The 15,398-nt window shown below is 40.6% G+C and overlaps 1 protein-coding gene across 2 annotated transcripts in view; it reads left to right on the top strand.

Moving 5' to 3' along the window:
* The window catches only part of Reln (reelin), a 460,252-nt gene that overhangs the window by 112,156 nt on the left and 332,698 nt on the right, over positions 1–15,398 (top strand). For both annotated transcript variants that reach the window (NM_001310464.1, NM_011261.2), the window contains exon 3: positions 4,890–5,025. In NM_001310464.1, coding sequence (NP_001297393.1) covers positions 4,890–5,025 — 136 coding nt within the window. The remainder of the gene's footprint in view (positions 1–4,889; positions 5,026–15,398) is intronic.

Genomic DNA, 15,398 nt, shown 5'->3' with positions numbered 1-15,398 from the left:
AGTCTGTTCCATTAATTTCCCTTCCCACATGATTATAGCTGGAGTGTTCATTTTCCTTTGTGGCTAGACTGACTTCCAGATGTGTCATTTCCACACATTGGGTCCCTGCGTCGTGCTTGACCAGGAGAGGAGTGGCAGTTCCTGAGTCATGGCTCTTGAGTCTGCTCTGGGAATGTCATCTCCCTGTGAGTCTCATTATCTCTGTAACCTCATGGTTTCTCTGGCTTGATGAATTTTGTCTAAGATGCAGCTTGAAAATAGAAGTGAGACAATAACATTTTTACCTTGCAAAACTAGCCCGTTTCTTCCATTTTCTAGATCAGTTGTGACTTATTCTGATCAAAAGACATGCATATGTTGTACTTTCTACATCTTTATCATTTTTAAAGTTGTTTATATATTTAAACAGAAAATACTTCTTAAATATCTATGAAGGGGCATATATTGTGCTGTCTGCCTGAATACAATGATTAAGATGTCGGCCATCACTGGAAAGAGAGGCCCTTTGGACACGCAAACTGTATATGCCCCAGTACAGGGGAACGCCAGGACCAAAAAAATGGGAATGGGTGGGTAGGGAAGTGGGGGGGGGGGGAGGGTATGGGGGACTTTTGGGATAGCATTGGAAATGTAATTGAGGAAAATATGTAATAAAAAATATTTAAAAAAAAAAGAAGAATCAGTTAAGCAAAATAGGCAAGACCTAGCCAAGGACTGGAATACTGGAAAATTGTTGGCATACAGAAGCCCTCTGAAAATTTACAAGGAAATGAATAGTACATCTCAGAAACATATTAAAAATAGGTATTTTACCATTCTAGAAAACACAGAATGATTTCATTTGTAAACTTCTATGGGGAAATCACATTATTATTGTATTATCTTCAGACTAAGCAGTTACTATGATAAGGCCACATGCAAACAAATACAGAATTTCTTCATGTTGTTTTTTTCTTTTCATGGTTGAAGACTTTTAAAGTAAGGACAATAGAGCACTTTGCTGTTAAAGTGCTCTCTATCTAGTTACATGTTTAAAAGAGAGTGGACCAGGAGGTGGGTGATGATTGACTGTAAAAAAAAAAATAAAAGTAATAAAAACTTTTCTTTAAAAAAAAAAAAGATGGACTCTCATATACTGTGTGGGGAGAAAGTCATGTGTAAGATGGAAGAACGGGTGCATTGCTGTGACGTGCAGAAAGGGCACCTACCCACACATGGAATCAGGCCGTAAGCAGGATGGAAGTCTTTGAGGATGAGGCCATGGTTGATATATCCCTACCTCAGTGTCTTTCCTCCTAGTATTAAAGAAGCTAGATTGATCCTGCCCTTGAAGAGGACATGGGACTTAGTCTATTAAAGATGAGAGGGCATATACTTCTAAGCCTGGTGGCTGGCACTTAGAGCTCAGACCCAATGGACAATCTAGGGAGAATGGGAAGCCATAGTGTGTTAAACTTAAGGAGAGAAGGTGAGGATTGCATTCTGCTGGAGGCTGATGGGAAGCCTGAACAGGAAGGCAAGCAGGACATGACCTTTCTAAGAACTCATTTTGGTAGAATAGGGAGAGTCATGGGGCACAGAAAAACGGGTAAGGTGCTGCTGTGGAATCCCGGGGTGGGGGGGAATGAAACCCAGGACAGTTTAGCAATGAGAATATCACACAACAAAATAAAGCATAGAAATGCTAATGCTCTAAGTTGGAAAATAAATTAATAAAAATATGTATTAGTTTTTAATCTCAAGAAATGAGAAACCGTTGAAAGCATGACTAGGTAAGTTACATATTGACTATGCATACCGTGGCAGGTGCCAGAAGGATATCTGATTTCCTACGAGATGGAGGATACAGTGGAGGATAAGAGGCAGAACTTTCCAGATGACTTCTAGTATTCTGGGATTAAGTAAATCCAGCAGAAACCAGGAGGGGAACATCGGGTTGTCTTGGAGGTGAAAAGATGATAGTGAATCCCAATGTAGGATTTGTGAGGTGACAGAGGACAGTTGAAGACTGTATTTTAGTTAGAGGGCATCATTTGTGTTAACACAGCAGAGGGGCCCACTTGATATTTCAGGTGTAAAGTGTGGAAGGGTATGGGAAGGACTTACAGGCTGACAGTGCTGAAGCTGAGGTTAAAAAACGGTGACAGGTCAATCCAGAGAAGCTGAGTTTTGCTCTGTGCATCGGCCACCTAATAGGGATTTCTACATTGGAAGGATGTGGTCTGCTCTCCGCTGCCAAACCCACTCCTACCTGCAGCTACCTCTTCTGCACTCGGAATATGATTAGAGCAACTGAAGAACTGAATTCTTTATTTTTCTGTGAATTTAAACTTGTCTTAAATAAAAACACACAGTAAATAAAAAGCTAAAACATTGCCAGGAATAGGAAACCAAGCTTCAAAATTCTCTCACTTATTAAAGTTGTAGTTCTGAGCAAATAAAAGTAAATGTTTCTACTTTAAATCAAGTTATATTTGAGTAGCCACTGAGGATGGCTCGGGCATACATGGCGTGAATGGGTCTGAGAAGCTTTGTGGGGAAATACTGAGAATTTTATTGTATAAAATTACTCTGATAGACAGGAAGAACCGCAGTATTTATCATGAACAGTTCGCTAAATGCATCATGGAGTGTTGCCTTATGTCTTGTTTGTTATGAGAATTAAACACCCCATGTCTTCCATGTGAAATCTAAATTTTTATGTCCATGGACCAACAGAGCAGGAGTAGTGGATTCACCCCTGTAGACTGTGAGCTCCCAAAACATGGATTCTTGGCTGCATTTGTAGTACCAGATATGTTTCCTTCTGTCTTATAACAAATTTATTATACTTCAGATATAGGGGGCACAGAAATTTCTTTTTTTTTATTTGAGAGAGTATAAAGCATTTGCTCAAAACTACAACTTCAATAAATGAGAGAATTTTGAAACTTAGTTTCCTATTCCTGGCAATGTTTTATTTTTTTTAGTTAATATGTGAGTTTTTTTTTAACAAGTTTAAATTCACAGCAAAATTGAGTTTAAAAGTTACCCATATAGCCCTTGCCTCTACATACTGGGGAAAAAAGGCAAAAACCCTACCTCTGTAGCTGATATCCTGCCCTCAGTAGCACATTTGTCAAGATCAATGACCCTGCACTTGGCACATCATTATCACCCAGGGCACATAGCATCTATTAGGTGCTACTCTGAGTATTTTATGTCCTGTGAGGTTTGAGCATTTACATAATGGCTGCGGTCCATTATTGAAGCACTGTATAGAATAGCCCCTCTGCCCTCAGACCCCTGTTCTGCTCTTCCCTTCTGCCTTGCCAGGCCCAGTGAGTACTCAGCTTTGAACTGCTTCTCTAGTTTTCCCTTTTTAAAGTGTGATATCTAGCTGGAATCAGGCATCCTGTAGTCATTTCAGATTGGCTACTCTTGCATGGTACTATATGTATTTCAGTTTTCTTTGCATTCTTTCAGAGTTTGTTCATTATTTTTTCCATTTTAACTAAATCAGGCTCCATTGCCTGGATAGATCATAGGTAATTTATTCACTCTTCTCCTGAAAGACCTTCTAGTTACTTCCGAGTGTTAGAAATTATTAGCAAATCTGCTTTAAACATTTGTGTGTGTGTGTGTGTGTGTGTGTGTGTGTGTGTGCGTGCATGCACGCACGCAAGTTTTCATTTCACATGGGAGTGTGGCAAGGATGACCATTGCTATATGTTATAATAAGAATAGTTTTAGTTTTATAAGAAAATTGTCTTCCAAAGGAGCTGAAGGGTTTTGTGAACTCAGTGTGTATGTGCATCAGCAGGTGATATTATCTGTGTTCGGGATTTGGGTGGTTCTGATAGGTAGTTGCTGTGTTGTTTAATGTGTACTTTGGAGTAGTGTATATTTTGAATACTTTTGTACCGTATTTACCATATATACTTTCTTTGGTACAAAATCTCTTCAACCTATTTTCTAAATAGGTTATCTCCTTATTGTTTAGTTTTTAATTCATATTTCTTATCTGTGTAAAATTTAAAAGAAAAGCTCTGTTAAAAGGGATCAGAGGCATCCCCGATACCTCAGTAGGTGCTGACTTACCTGCAGCTATGCCATAGTGTTTTCATATTGAACATAAGCAAGGTCACAGAACACAGCCCTAGGCAAGTCCATCTAAGAGCAGTGTCACTCTGGATATTCCCACACATAGATAGACAAAAGCTGGAACATGGTACAAACTACAAAATGATCAACACCCTTCTTTCTGTTAACACAGCTGCTTTTATCCAACCAAGTCACTAACTTAGACCCACTCTGTCCTCACACCACCAACATGAAAATTAAGATAGTAATACCATTATCTCCAATTTTTGAAAGCTGTATTCTAAGAGTCAAACCATGTTCCCCTGAGAGTGAACTAGGTCTGGAGTACTGTTCCCTGAGCTGTAAGATTTCCAGTATGAAAATGGTGGCATTGCCAGGTAAACCTGATCCCCTCTGACATAGCCCAACAGAAGTCCACATCCTGTAAGTATCTCCCAGAGCATCTCTGTGCTAACATACCTCCCAGTCTACTGTGTTGTGTGGTCTCCCACGTCTCTGAAAGCTCCGAGAAATCCAGACTTGATAGTGCATGCTGATCTGAGGGGATTTGGTGATCAGTAGAGACCTACAAAGGCAAACACATTCTCTAGCGATGGCTTTCATAGGTCTTTAATGATAATGATGTTTTAAATGATCAATTTACCTCTATCAAGGAAAAGAGAAAATTACATAACTTATGGGAAGTCACTTAGTTTAATGAGACTTAGTATAAAATAAAAATGTCTATAAAATGTCATCATGCGCTGGTGGGTAGGAAGGAGTTCATTTTGTTTTCTTTGTAAAACCCCTCCTTTTCTGTCTCACAGGGATCATGTCCGACCACCAGTTTGGTAACCAGTTTATGTGCAGTGTGGTGGCCTCTCATGTGAGTCACCTGCCTACAACCAACCTCAGCTTTGTCTGGATTGCCCCACCAGCTGGCACAGGCTGTGTGAATTTCATGTAAGTACCTTCTGTGTATGTGATGAACATGGGAGAAAAATGCTACCTTTCATGGGGTTACCCAGAATAACTACTTAAGTGTATTATGTCAGTATGTTTGACTTCAATTGAAGCCATTCATTGCGGTGTGAAAAGAAGTCAAAGCTTGTTTTTAAAGGAGTCAATTTTCAGTAAAGATTTTATTTTGCATATTTATGTGTAAGTACCATATTTATAAATTAAATTCCAGCTGGCAACAATGCTGATGTGAGGAGGAGAGGGGTGAGATGTCTCATTGAAGGTTTCATTGAAGATGGGTGTTCTATAATGCAATGTTGCAACAGTGTAAAAACTGCAGGGAATGTGGCTTCTGTGGCTTCAAAGAGTTGAATCTGAAGCTGGTTGCTCTGTGTTTGGGTAGAACATCGTGGTTGCAGAAACAGGTAGCACAAAAAATTGTATAACTCCTTGAGATGTGGAGTAAGGGAGAGAGAGAGTGGGGGTTATGAGAATATGAGAATGAATGGCCCTAGTAACCCACTGTCTTCAGCTAGCTACTATGCCCTCGAGTCCTACAACCTCCCTCAATAATGCTACCTTCTGGGGACCATGCAGTTCACACTTGAGCCTACAGGAGACATTTTAAATGAGAACCACAATTTTAAGATTTTCATACTTAAGTATCTCTAATACTGCCATTGTTAAAAAGTAAATTTATTGGCTGGTTGTGGTGACACATGCCTTATCACTCTGAATTCCAAGATAGTCAGGGCTATGTAGAGAGACCCTGTTTCACAAAACAAAAATGTGTGATTTTATATATAATTAATACCATTTAGTCATCTGTAATATAATCATATGGCAAAACCAAATTACACTCCAACATATATACAATACCTATTTAGTAAACTTAGAAACAAAGATAAAAGAATGATGCCTTAGGTGCAGGAATTGTGCTGCAGAAGCATCTACTGGGGCTTGGTACCCCTTGGTCAACTGATTTCTATGTTTTGAAGAGTTGTAGTTTTATGTATGTTCCATCTGCTGCTAAGGGAGGCATCTTTGATGAGAGGTGAGAACTACACTATCTGTGGGTCCAAATAGCATGCAGTTTGGAATTATGATATCTTATTAAAGTGGCAGTAGTATGGCCCCCTGTAAGGTCCATGGACTCATTAGCCCTGGGCATTGGCTGGGTTTACAGTCTCAGGTGTGATTTCATTCTGTTGAGTGGGCTTTAAGTCTAATGTGACATCTGTTGGTTGCAGCCGAGATAGGAGTGCCACTACTGCACCTTTAGGCATATCTTGGCACACTGATCATTGTTGTGGTACGTAGACATTACAGCTAGATGATACCATCAGTTGCTTTCTTCCCTTCACTGATGGATCATAGATGGGGTGGAAAGACTGTGTGAGCCAGAGGAACAGGAAGTCTGCTGTGAGACTGTCTCCTAGAAGTGACAGGGAAGCTTTACCCAAGATACCTCAACAATATGGCTATCGGAATAAGATCTGAACAATGACCACATGGATAGATATGCTAAAACGGAAAGCAGGAATCTCATGGAACCCTGCCCATAATGAATGATCAACAGACATCCAATAACTGCTGAGAGGAAGAACTTGTCATTCCCAGGGATGAGCCAAGTTGTTGATTATCCAAGTAGTCATACCAAGGTATACCAAGTAATCAGCTCTAAATCCAATACACACAAGCAACACTGAGTGCATTCAGCTGGTTGTACGTATGAGTAGGGCTCTCTCTCTCTCTCTCTCTCTCTCTCTCTGTGTGTGTGTGTGTGTGTGTGTGTGTGTGAGAGAGAGAGAGAGAGAGAGAGAGAGAGAGAGAGAGAGAGAAAAGTGGCCATGACTTTGAGAGGGAGGGGGAGGGATGGGAAGGAAGGGTAAATAGTGCAACTATATTTAAATTAAAAATAAAAAGTACTAACCAAACAGTCCTGTCCAAGCAACAAGAAATGGAATGTTAGAAACTAAAACAAAAGCAAGTGCAGTCCTTCAGCCCTTCACACTCCTCTTGGAAGATGATCGCCAATTTAGCTTTGAGCTCTCTGACCAAATATGTGTGTTTAAAACCTGCTATGGCCAGAATATCTGAGAGAATGACTAACACAAGGAAGTGTGTAGCTCACCAGGAGGGAAAGAAGAAGAAAATGTGATCAGCAGGTGATTTGTGGTGGTACAAGGTCTGGGACAGTTCACAGTTCAGAACCTAAGATTCTCTCTTGAGCTCACTAAGAGGAGATCAAGTGAATTTTCTTCACACCAGGACAGACACTGGTTCAAATACTTTGCCATCTCCCAGCACTGACTGCGCCTCCTCCCTACGCTGTGGCCACCAACCCTCCTCCTTCTTACCTGGCTTTTACTCTTGGCCCTTACTGCATTTGTCTTTATCTCTAACATATGTTCTTGTTCATTTACTTGCCTTTTTATCACTAAAATTCAAATTCCTTGAAGGCAAGAATCTTGTCTTTAGTGATCTGCCCCAAGAGTCTAGGAGAGAGCTTGACACACAGTAGTTGCTCACTGATTACTGTCAAGTGTAGTAACTCACAGTTAGAAACAGCTGTTCAGCAGACAGTTAAGCAAAACAGGGTAGAGGAGATCGTTGATTTCTCTGTTCTAATCTCATACTAAGGCAAAAAAAACAAAAAACAAAAAACAAAAACAAAACAAAAAACAAAAAATCCCTGCATAGAACTGGTATCTACCAAAGTTCATCACTAACTCTCTAGCCCTGACAGGATCCAGTTCTGTGTCTGACAGGGTTTCCTTTGCCCAACCCCAGGGCACTGACTGCACACTTCCTGTCTGCCTCTGCTCTGTGTGACTCAGCTGACAGGACCGCACTCATCCCACAGAGCCGGCCAACATTTAATCTCCTTGCCTTCTTCCTGGGGAAGCTTTTGTGTCTGAGTCTTTCTCTGCAGGACTACTACGGGCACTGCAAAAGTTCCACAACTTCCACTTCTCCTTGCTCTGTCCTATCCCTGGTGCCGTGCTAACCTTCTTAGGCTCAATGATCATTCACTCAGAATTTGGAGAAGCCTGAAATGCTCTCCTGAAGCCAGGCATTTGGCAAGGATCTGTAGTCTAGGCTAGCTAGTGGATAAACCCCAGGCAGCCATCTTGTTGAGTATGTATTTTCCCTCCTAGCCCCAGGCTTCTGGAATAGCGACTCTGAGAATCAAATTTAAATATAATTGATTTTAGCGATCTAAGGCATAAGTGTTTGCTGTTCCCTGGTAAGATCATAGCTTACTATCCCATCTATTCTAAGTTCTGCCACATGGCTGGTTACCCTTACTCAACTGCCATGCTATGGGCCTCCTCTGTGTTCCTGCATGAAAATCTCCTGAGCTTGGCTCTATCCCAGAATCCCTGCTTCCTACTGGGACTCCCAACGTTTATTTCCTGCCTCAGCTACAGGCCAGTTAGACATAAGAGGTTCCTTCTACACCACCTGTCCTTGCCTTCCCAGTTATGGAATAACAAACCAGCATGAGCATGCTTTTGTTTTTACAACTTTCCATGGATGGTGGGAAACCAAACATAGGTCCCAGTGCTTGTGTGGTGAGCACTTTCCCAACTGAGCCTTCTCCCCAGGCCCCATTTCTGATTTCTTTTAGATGTGGTTTTATTAGTCTACTGTATAACCTTGATATAGAGGTTTGAGGGTTTTTTACACTTTTTTATTTTAGAATTGCATTTACTTGTTGGAGTGGTGGGGGCATGCACATGCCATGCTCTATGTGTAGAAGTCAGAGATCAGTTTGTAGGAGGCGTGTGTAATTTTGAAGGTTGAAATCAGATCGTCATGCTTGGTGGCTAGCACCTTTACTCACTGAGCCATCTTGGCAGCCCTAAAGAGAACTATTAGATAAAGTCATAGGTTCCCATTCCACGTTCTCCCTTTTATTTATTTTAATATATTACTTAACATCTTATAAAATATGTTGTGCTAGCTTTGAAGAAATAATGTGACTAATATCGAACATTAGTATATTAATGGCAATTAATTGATACACTCAGGTGTTTTTTTTTTTTAAAATCTCAGTATAGCCAATTCATGGTGAGTTGTTTATAGTTCTAAACTAAGTTACTCACTTTAAAACCTTTAAAAATTCTGCACTAAGAATTATATACATCTGAAATTCAAGACAATTCTGTAATTCATTGTGTGTACCTTCTTAGTAAGGAATAAATGGCCTGTCTGAAGGTCTGAATACTTAACAAATCACGTGGGCTGCATTTATTGGCTTCCTTGTTAAAAAAAAAAATAACCAAGTAGAAGACAGAGACAAGGGCACTATGAGGATGAAAGGCCTGCTGTGCTGATGGATAGGCAAGAAGGCTACAGTTACTTTAGTCGGCTGTTTGTCCCGTGTTGAAACATTGTATAGTGACTGTTTGTCACACGTTGAAACATTGTATAAGTGGTGGTGCCTCCAATCTTCTTCACATTCATGTCTTATGGCTGTAGTGTCTGTCTCTAGTTTTATGTTGTATTATAATCTTCAGTGACTAGCAAGCTTCAAGAAAAAAGGGAGAACAAGAGAGGGAGGAGAAGAGAGGAGAGTGGGGCAAAGACAGGTATGGATTGAAGGAACGATGTAAAAGTGAAGGAGAAATCAAAGGATGGAGGAAAGCGGGCATAAGACCTTCAAGCCATTTAACCTCAGACATTATTAGAAAAGGGGGAAATAATAGTGCTTTTTAAGCATTTACCATGTGCCTGCTATTCTTCTAAGTGGTTATTGTATTTTAATCCAACAATTCTCATAAAAATGAGACCCACTTTAGAGAATGGGTGTCTGCATTCACAGGTGAGCATGCTGAAGAACAGAGCTGTTAACAACCTGAAGTTATTCTGTGAGCAAAGCATCGTAGGCTAAAAAGTCCTGTTTTCCCCACTTCTTCTGCATTAGGGATCACTTCTATTTTATTATGAAAAATAACAGTACTTACACCATTTAAGTCAGATGGAGTTTGCAATATAGCATCAGAATCTTTTCCATGTGGCCAGCAGGTGTTTCCTACTGTGTTTGACATGAATGAAAATATTAAGAGCAGCAAAACTACCCACTTCATACAAATACCAAGAGGCACAAAAGCTGAGAATAAAATAAACAATGAACTGAGATATTTTCTATTTAAGGTTGTGAGAACCGGGAAAAGAATCATTGCCAGTAAAGAGGAACCTGGGAGGGACCATATTTGCACATTTGATACTCCAAAGGAAATAACTTCTAGAGGGGTTGGTTTTTTAAGTGCTCTAAACAAGAAGCAAAAAGATCATTTGGAAAATTGAAGACACTAGCAGTTTCTGCACACCTGACAGGCTTGAAACAGAACGGATGCAGAGTTCTGAATTGCTGTCTGAATGTATCCCTAGTGCTTTTAATTTTTGATGGGAGCCATTCCAGCTGCCTAGAATAATCCCTTAAGAAAGACCGTAGTTGGTTGTCCATTTATTTCCACTCATCTAAAGGAAACCCCACAATTATATTTGCTTTGTGGAAACATCTGGAATACGACAGGACTCTGCATGTGCAGGTCTGCTGGGAGTTCACTGTGCCTCAGACCAGGGCGTCAGCAGTTGACATATATGGATTCTTCTTGGATCTCAAGATTGCATGCAGTTTGCTGGAAAAAAAAAAACCCACAAATTACTTCTCCTGTAAGTTGGAAATGATTGTATCCCTACTGTGAGATAAAACTAGATATGCTGTTTTCTGAATGAGGAATTTCATCTGTAAATCACAATTCTCTTTTCCCCCCGATGGTCTGATTTTCTTTTTTTTAAAAACACATCCTACAATTTAAGTCAATTATTTTAGTGCTGCTCAAAAAAATGTACCTGTGAATGACAAGATAAAAAGTATATTATTCATCCGTAGAGGGAAATGTCGGAGCCCTGGCTGCTAGTTCTCACCTCCCGCAGGCCCTGCTTTTTATCAGAGTTACACAGCCAATTAGGCAGGACCGGGTGACAGTCTAAGTTCAGGGTCTAACTTGTACTCTCACAGATCGGCGCCTTGGTAAATGAGGTCAGGATGCTTCTTGGGGACTTAATTTTTAATCGAGAGGAGTAAGGTTGGGATAAAATATCAAACTCCAAGAAGGGTTGAAGGAGCCATAATTCTTTTATTAATGATGTGATGTATTTTATAAGTTTAACAAATACTCGAAAGACAAGACAGCTGTCTCTTCTCCATTCCTGTGTTTCTTCCTCAAAAAAAAAAAAAAAAAAAAAAAAAAAAAAACCAAAATCACAAATTAAGGCTTGTTGAGTCCACTGGGATTATCTGCACAGGACCTTCTTTGCACGGGCCACGAGACAGCAAGAGACGTATCCCTGTCCCTCAGTGCGGCTGCAGAATTCTACCCCAGGGGGAATAGCTGCCCTAGGGCATTTGTTTCTTCTTGAAAAGACCTGGTTTCCCGATGGTTCTTAGTTTATCCTGATAAACCTAAAAGGAAAAGCAGTCTGTGGGAAAGCACTGTCATCCCTCTCCCTTCGTTTCCCTTGATGGCATGAGCAAGGCCGGAACACTCAGAAGGGCCTGGCGTTTGGAGCCAGATCTGCTCTGCTCTGCTCTGCATGCCCTGTGGCTGGGGCAGACTGACACCTGCACTTGACCTATCCTACTTGGAACCTTTCTGGAATGTTTGTGAAAGCAGAAAACCAAAGTCAGTGCACTGCAGGCTGTGCTCCAGTGAGATGCCTTGGACTCTAACAGAGACATGATGTTTGTGGTTTCTTTTAGAATTCACTTGTCCAGTTTTAGAAGCCCCTCGGGAACTTTCAGCCCATAATTGTAACATGTTTAAAATTAGCAGTGACAGTGATGTTGGAGAAGCAGGTAAATTCATTTTCCTGGGGCAGTGGCCACTCAGTGGTTTGCCAGTGTCTGGTCCCTTCTCAAAGAACTATGGGAGTGTGACAAAGCCCAACCCTAGAGAACTAGACAACCCAATGAACTAGATCAAGTTACCTCTTCTGAAATTGACTCACCATAGTTTGAACTTCACCAATCAGGGCAGTGTGGCCTGAAAAACTTGTTACCTAACTGCTCACTGTAAATTCATTTCTTTTTTTTTTTTTCCATTTTTATTAGGTATTTAACTCATTTACATTTCCAATGCTATACCAAAAGTCCCCCATATCCACCCACCCCCACTCCCCTGCCCACCCACTCCCCCTTTTTGGCCCTGGTGTTCCCCTGTACTGGGGCATATAAAGTTTGCAAGTCCAATGAGCCTCTCTTTCCAGTGATGGCCGACTAGGCCATCTTTTGATATATATGCAGCTAGAGTCAAGAGCTCCGGGGTACTGGTTAGTTCATAATGTTGTTCCACCTATAGGGTTGCAGATCCCTTTAGCTCCTTGGCTACTTTCTCTAGCTCCTCCATTGGGAGCCCTATGATCCATCCATTAGCTGACTGTGAGCATCCACTTCTGTGTTTGCTAGGCCCCGGCATAGTCTCACAAGAGACAGCTACATCTGGGTCCTTTCAATAAAATCTTGCTAGTGTATGCAATGGTGTCAGCGTTTGGATGCTGATTATGGGGTGGATCCCTGGATATGGCAGTCTCTACATGGTCCATCCTTTTATCTCAGCTCCAAACTTTGTCTCTGTAACTCCTTCCATGGGTGTTTTGTTCCCAAATCTAAGGAGGGGCATAGTGTCCACACTTCAGTCTTCATTCTTCTTGAGTTTCATGTGTTTAGCAAATTATATCTTATATCTTGGTTATCCTAGGTTTGGGGCTAATATCCACTTATCAGTGAATACATATTGTGTGAGTTTCTTTGTGAATGTGTTACCTCACTCAGGATGATGCCCTCCAGGTCCATCCATTTGGCTAGGAATTTCATAAATTCATTCTTTTTAATAGCTGAGTAGTACTCCATTGTGTAGATGTACCACATTTTCTGTATCCATTCCTCTGTTGAGGGGCATCTAGGTTCTTTCCAGCTTCTGGCTATTATAAATAAGGCTGCTATGAACATAGTGGAGCATGTGTCCTTCTTACCAGTTGGGGCATCTTCTGGATATATGCCCAGGAGAGGTATTGCTGGATCCTCCGGTAGTACTATGTCCAGTTTTCTGAGGAACCGCCAGACTGATTTCCAGAGTGGTTGTACAAGCCTGCACTCCCACCAACAATGGAGGAGTGTTCCTCTTTCTCCACATCCTCGCCAGCATCTGCTGTCACCCGAATTTTTGATCTTAGCCATTCTGACTGGTGTGAGGTGGAATCTCAGGGTTGTTTTGATTTGCATTTCCCTGATGATTAAGGATGTTGAACATTTTTTCAAGTGCTTCTCTGCCATTCGGTATTCCTCAGGTGAGAATTCTTTGTTCAGTTCTGAGCCCCATTTTTTAATGGGGTTATTAGATTTTCTGAAGTCCACCTTCTTGAGTTCTTTATATATGTTGGATATTAGTCCCCTATCTGATTTAGGATAGGTAAAGATCCTTTCCCAATCCATTGGTGGTCTTTTTGTCTTATTGACAGTGTCTTTTGCCTTGCAGAAACTTTGGAGTTTCATTAGGTCCCATTTGTCAATTCTCGATCTTACAGCACAAGCCATTGCTGTTCTGTTCAGGAATTTTTCCCCTGTGCCCATATCTTCAAGGCTTTTCCCCACTTTCTCCTCTATAAGTTTCAGTGTCTCTGGTTTTATGTGAAGTTCCTTGATCCACTTAGATTTGACCTTAGTACAAGGAGATAAGTATGGATCGATTTGCATTCTTCTACACGATAACAACCAGTTGTGCCAGCACCAATTGTTGAAAATGCTGTCTTTCTTCCACTGGATGGTTTTAGCTCCCTTGTCGAAGATCAAGTGACCATAGGTGTGTGGGTTCATTTCTGGGTCTTCAATTCTATTCCATTGGTCTACTTGTCTGTCTCTATACCAGTACCATGCAGTTTTTATCACAATTGCTCTGTAGTAAAGCTTTAGGTCTGGCATGGTGATTCCGCCAGAAGTTCTTTTATCCTTGAGAAGACTTTTTGCTATCCTAGGTTTTTTGTTATTCCAGACAAATTTGCAAATTGCTCCTTCCAATTCGTTGAAGAATTGAGTTGGAATTTTGATGGGGATTGCATTGAATCTGTAGATTGCTTTTGGCAAGATAGCCATTTTTACAATGTTGATCCTGCCAATCCATGAGCATGGGAGATCTTTCCATCTTCTGAGATCTTCCTTAATTTCTTTCTTCAGAGATTTGAAGTTTTTATCATACAGATCTTTCACTTCCTTAGTTAGAGTCACGCCAAGATATTTTATATTATTTGTGACTATTGAGAAGGGTGTTGTTTCCCTAATTTCTTTCTCAGCCTGTTTATTCTTTGTATAGAGAAAGGCCATTGACTTGTTTGAGTTTATTTTATATCCAGCTACTTCACCGAAGCTGTTTATCAGGTTTAGGAGCTCTCTGGTAGAATTTTTAGGGTCACTTATATATACTATCATATCATCTGCAAAAAGTGATATTTTGACTTCCTCTTTTCCAATTTGTATCCCCTTGATCTCCTTTTGTTGTCGAATTGCTCTGGCTAATACTTCAAGTACTATGTTGAAAAGGTAGGGAGAAAGTGGGCAGCCTTGTCTAGTCCCTGATTTTAGTGGGATTGCTTCCAGCTTCTCTCCATTTACTTTGATGTTGGCTACTGGTTTGCTGTAGATTGCTTTTATCATGTTTAGGTATGGGCCTTGAATTCCTGATCTTTCCAACACTTTTATCATGAATGGGTGTTGGATCTTGTCAAATGCTTTTTCTGCATCTAACGAGATGATCATGTGGTTTTTGTCTTTGAGTTTGTTTATATAATGGATTACATTGATGGATTTTCGTATATTAAACCATCCCTGCATCCCTGGAATAAAACCTACTTGGTCAGGATGGATGATTGCTTTAATGTGTTCTTGGATTCGGTTAGCGAGAATTTTATTGAGGATTTTTGCATCGATATTCATAAGAGAAATTGGTCTGAAGTTCTCTATCTTTGTTGGATCTTTCTGTGGTTTAGGTATCAGAGTAATAGTGGCTTCATAAAATGAGTTGGGTAGAGTACCTTCTACTTCTATTTTGTGAAATAGTTTGTGAAGAATTGGAATTAGATCTTCTTTGAAGGTCTGATAGAACTCTGCACTAAACCCATCTGGTCCTGGGCTTTTTTTGGTTGGGAGACTATTAATAACTGTTTCTATTTCTTTAGGTGATATGGGACTGTTTAGATGGTCAACTTGATCCTGATTCAACTTTGGTACCTGGTATCTGTTCAGAAATTGGTCCATTTCGTCCAGGTTTTCCAGTTTTTTGAGTATAGCCTTTTGTAGAAGGATCTGATGG

Source organism: Mus musculus, chromosome 5 (genome assembly GCF_000001635.26).
Source record: "Mus musculus strain C57BL/6J chromosome 5, GRCm38.p6 C57BL/6J".
Lineage (NCBI taxonomy): Eukaryota > Metazoa > Chordata > Mammalia > Rodentia > Muridae > Mus > Mus musculus.
This window is presented reverse-complemented; position numbering and strand designations above follow the sequence as displayed.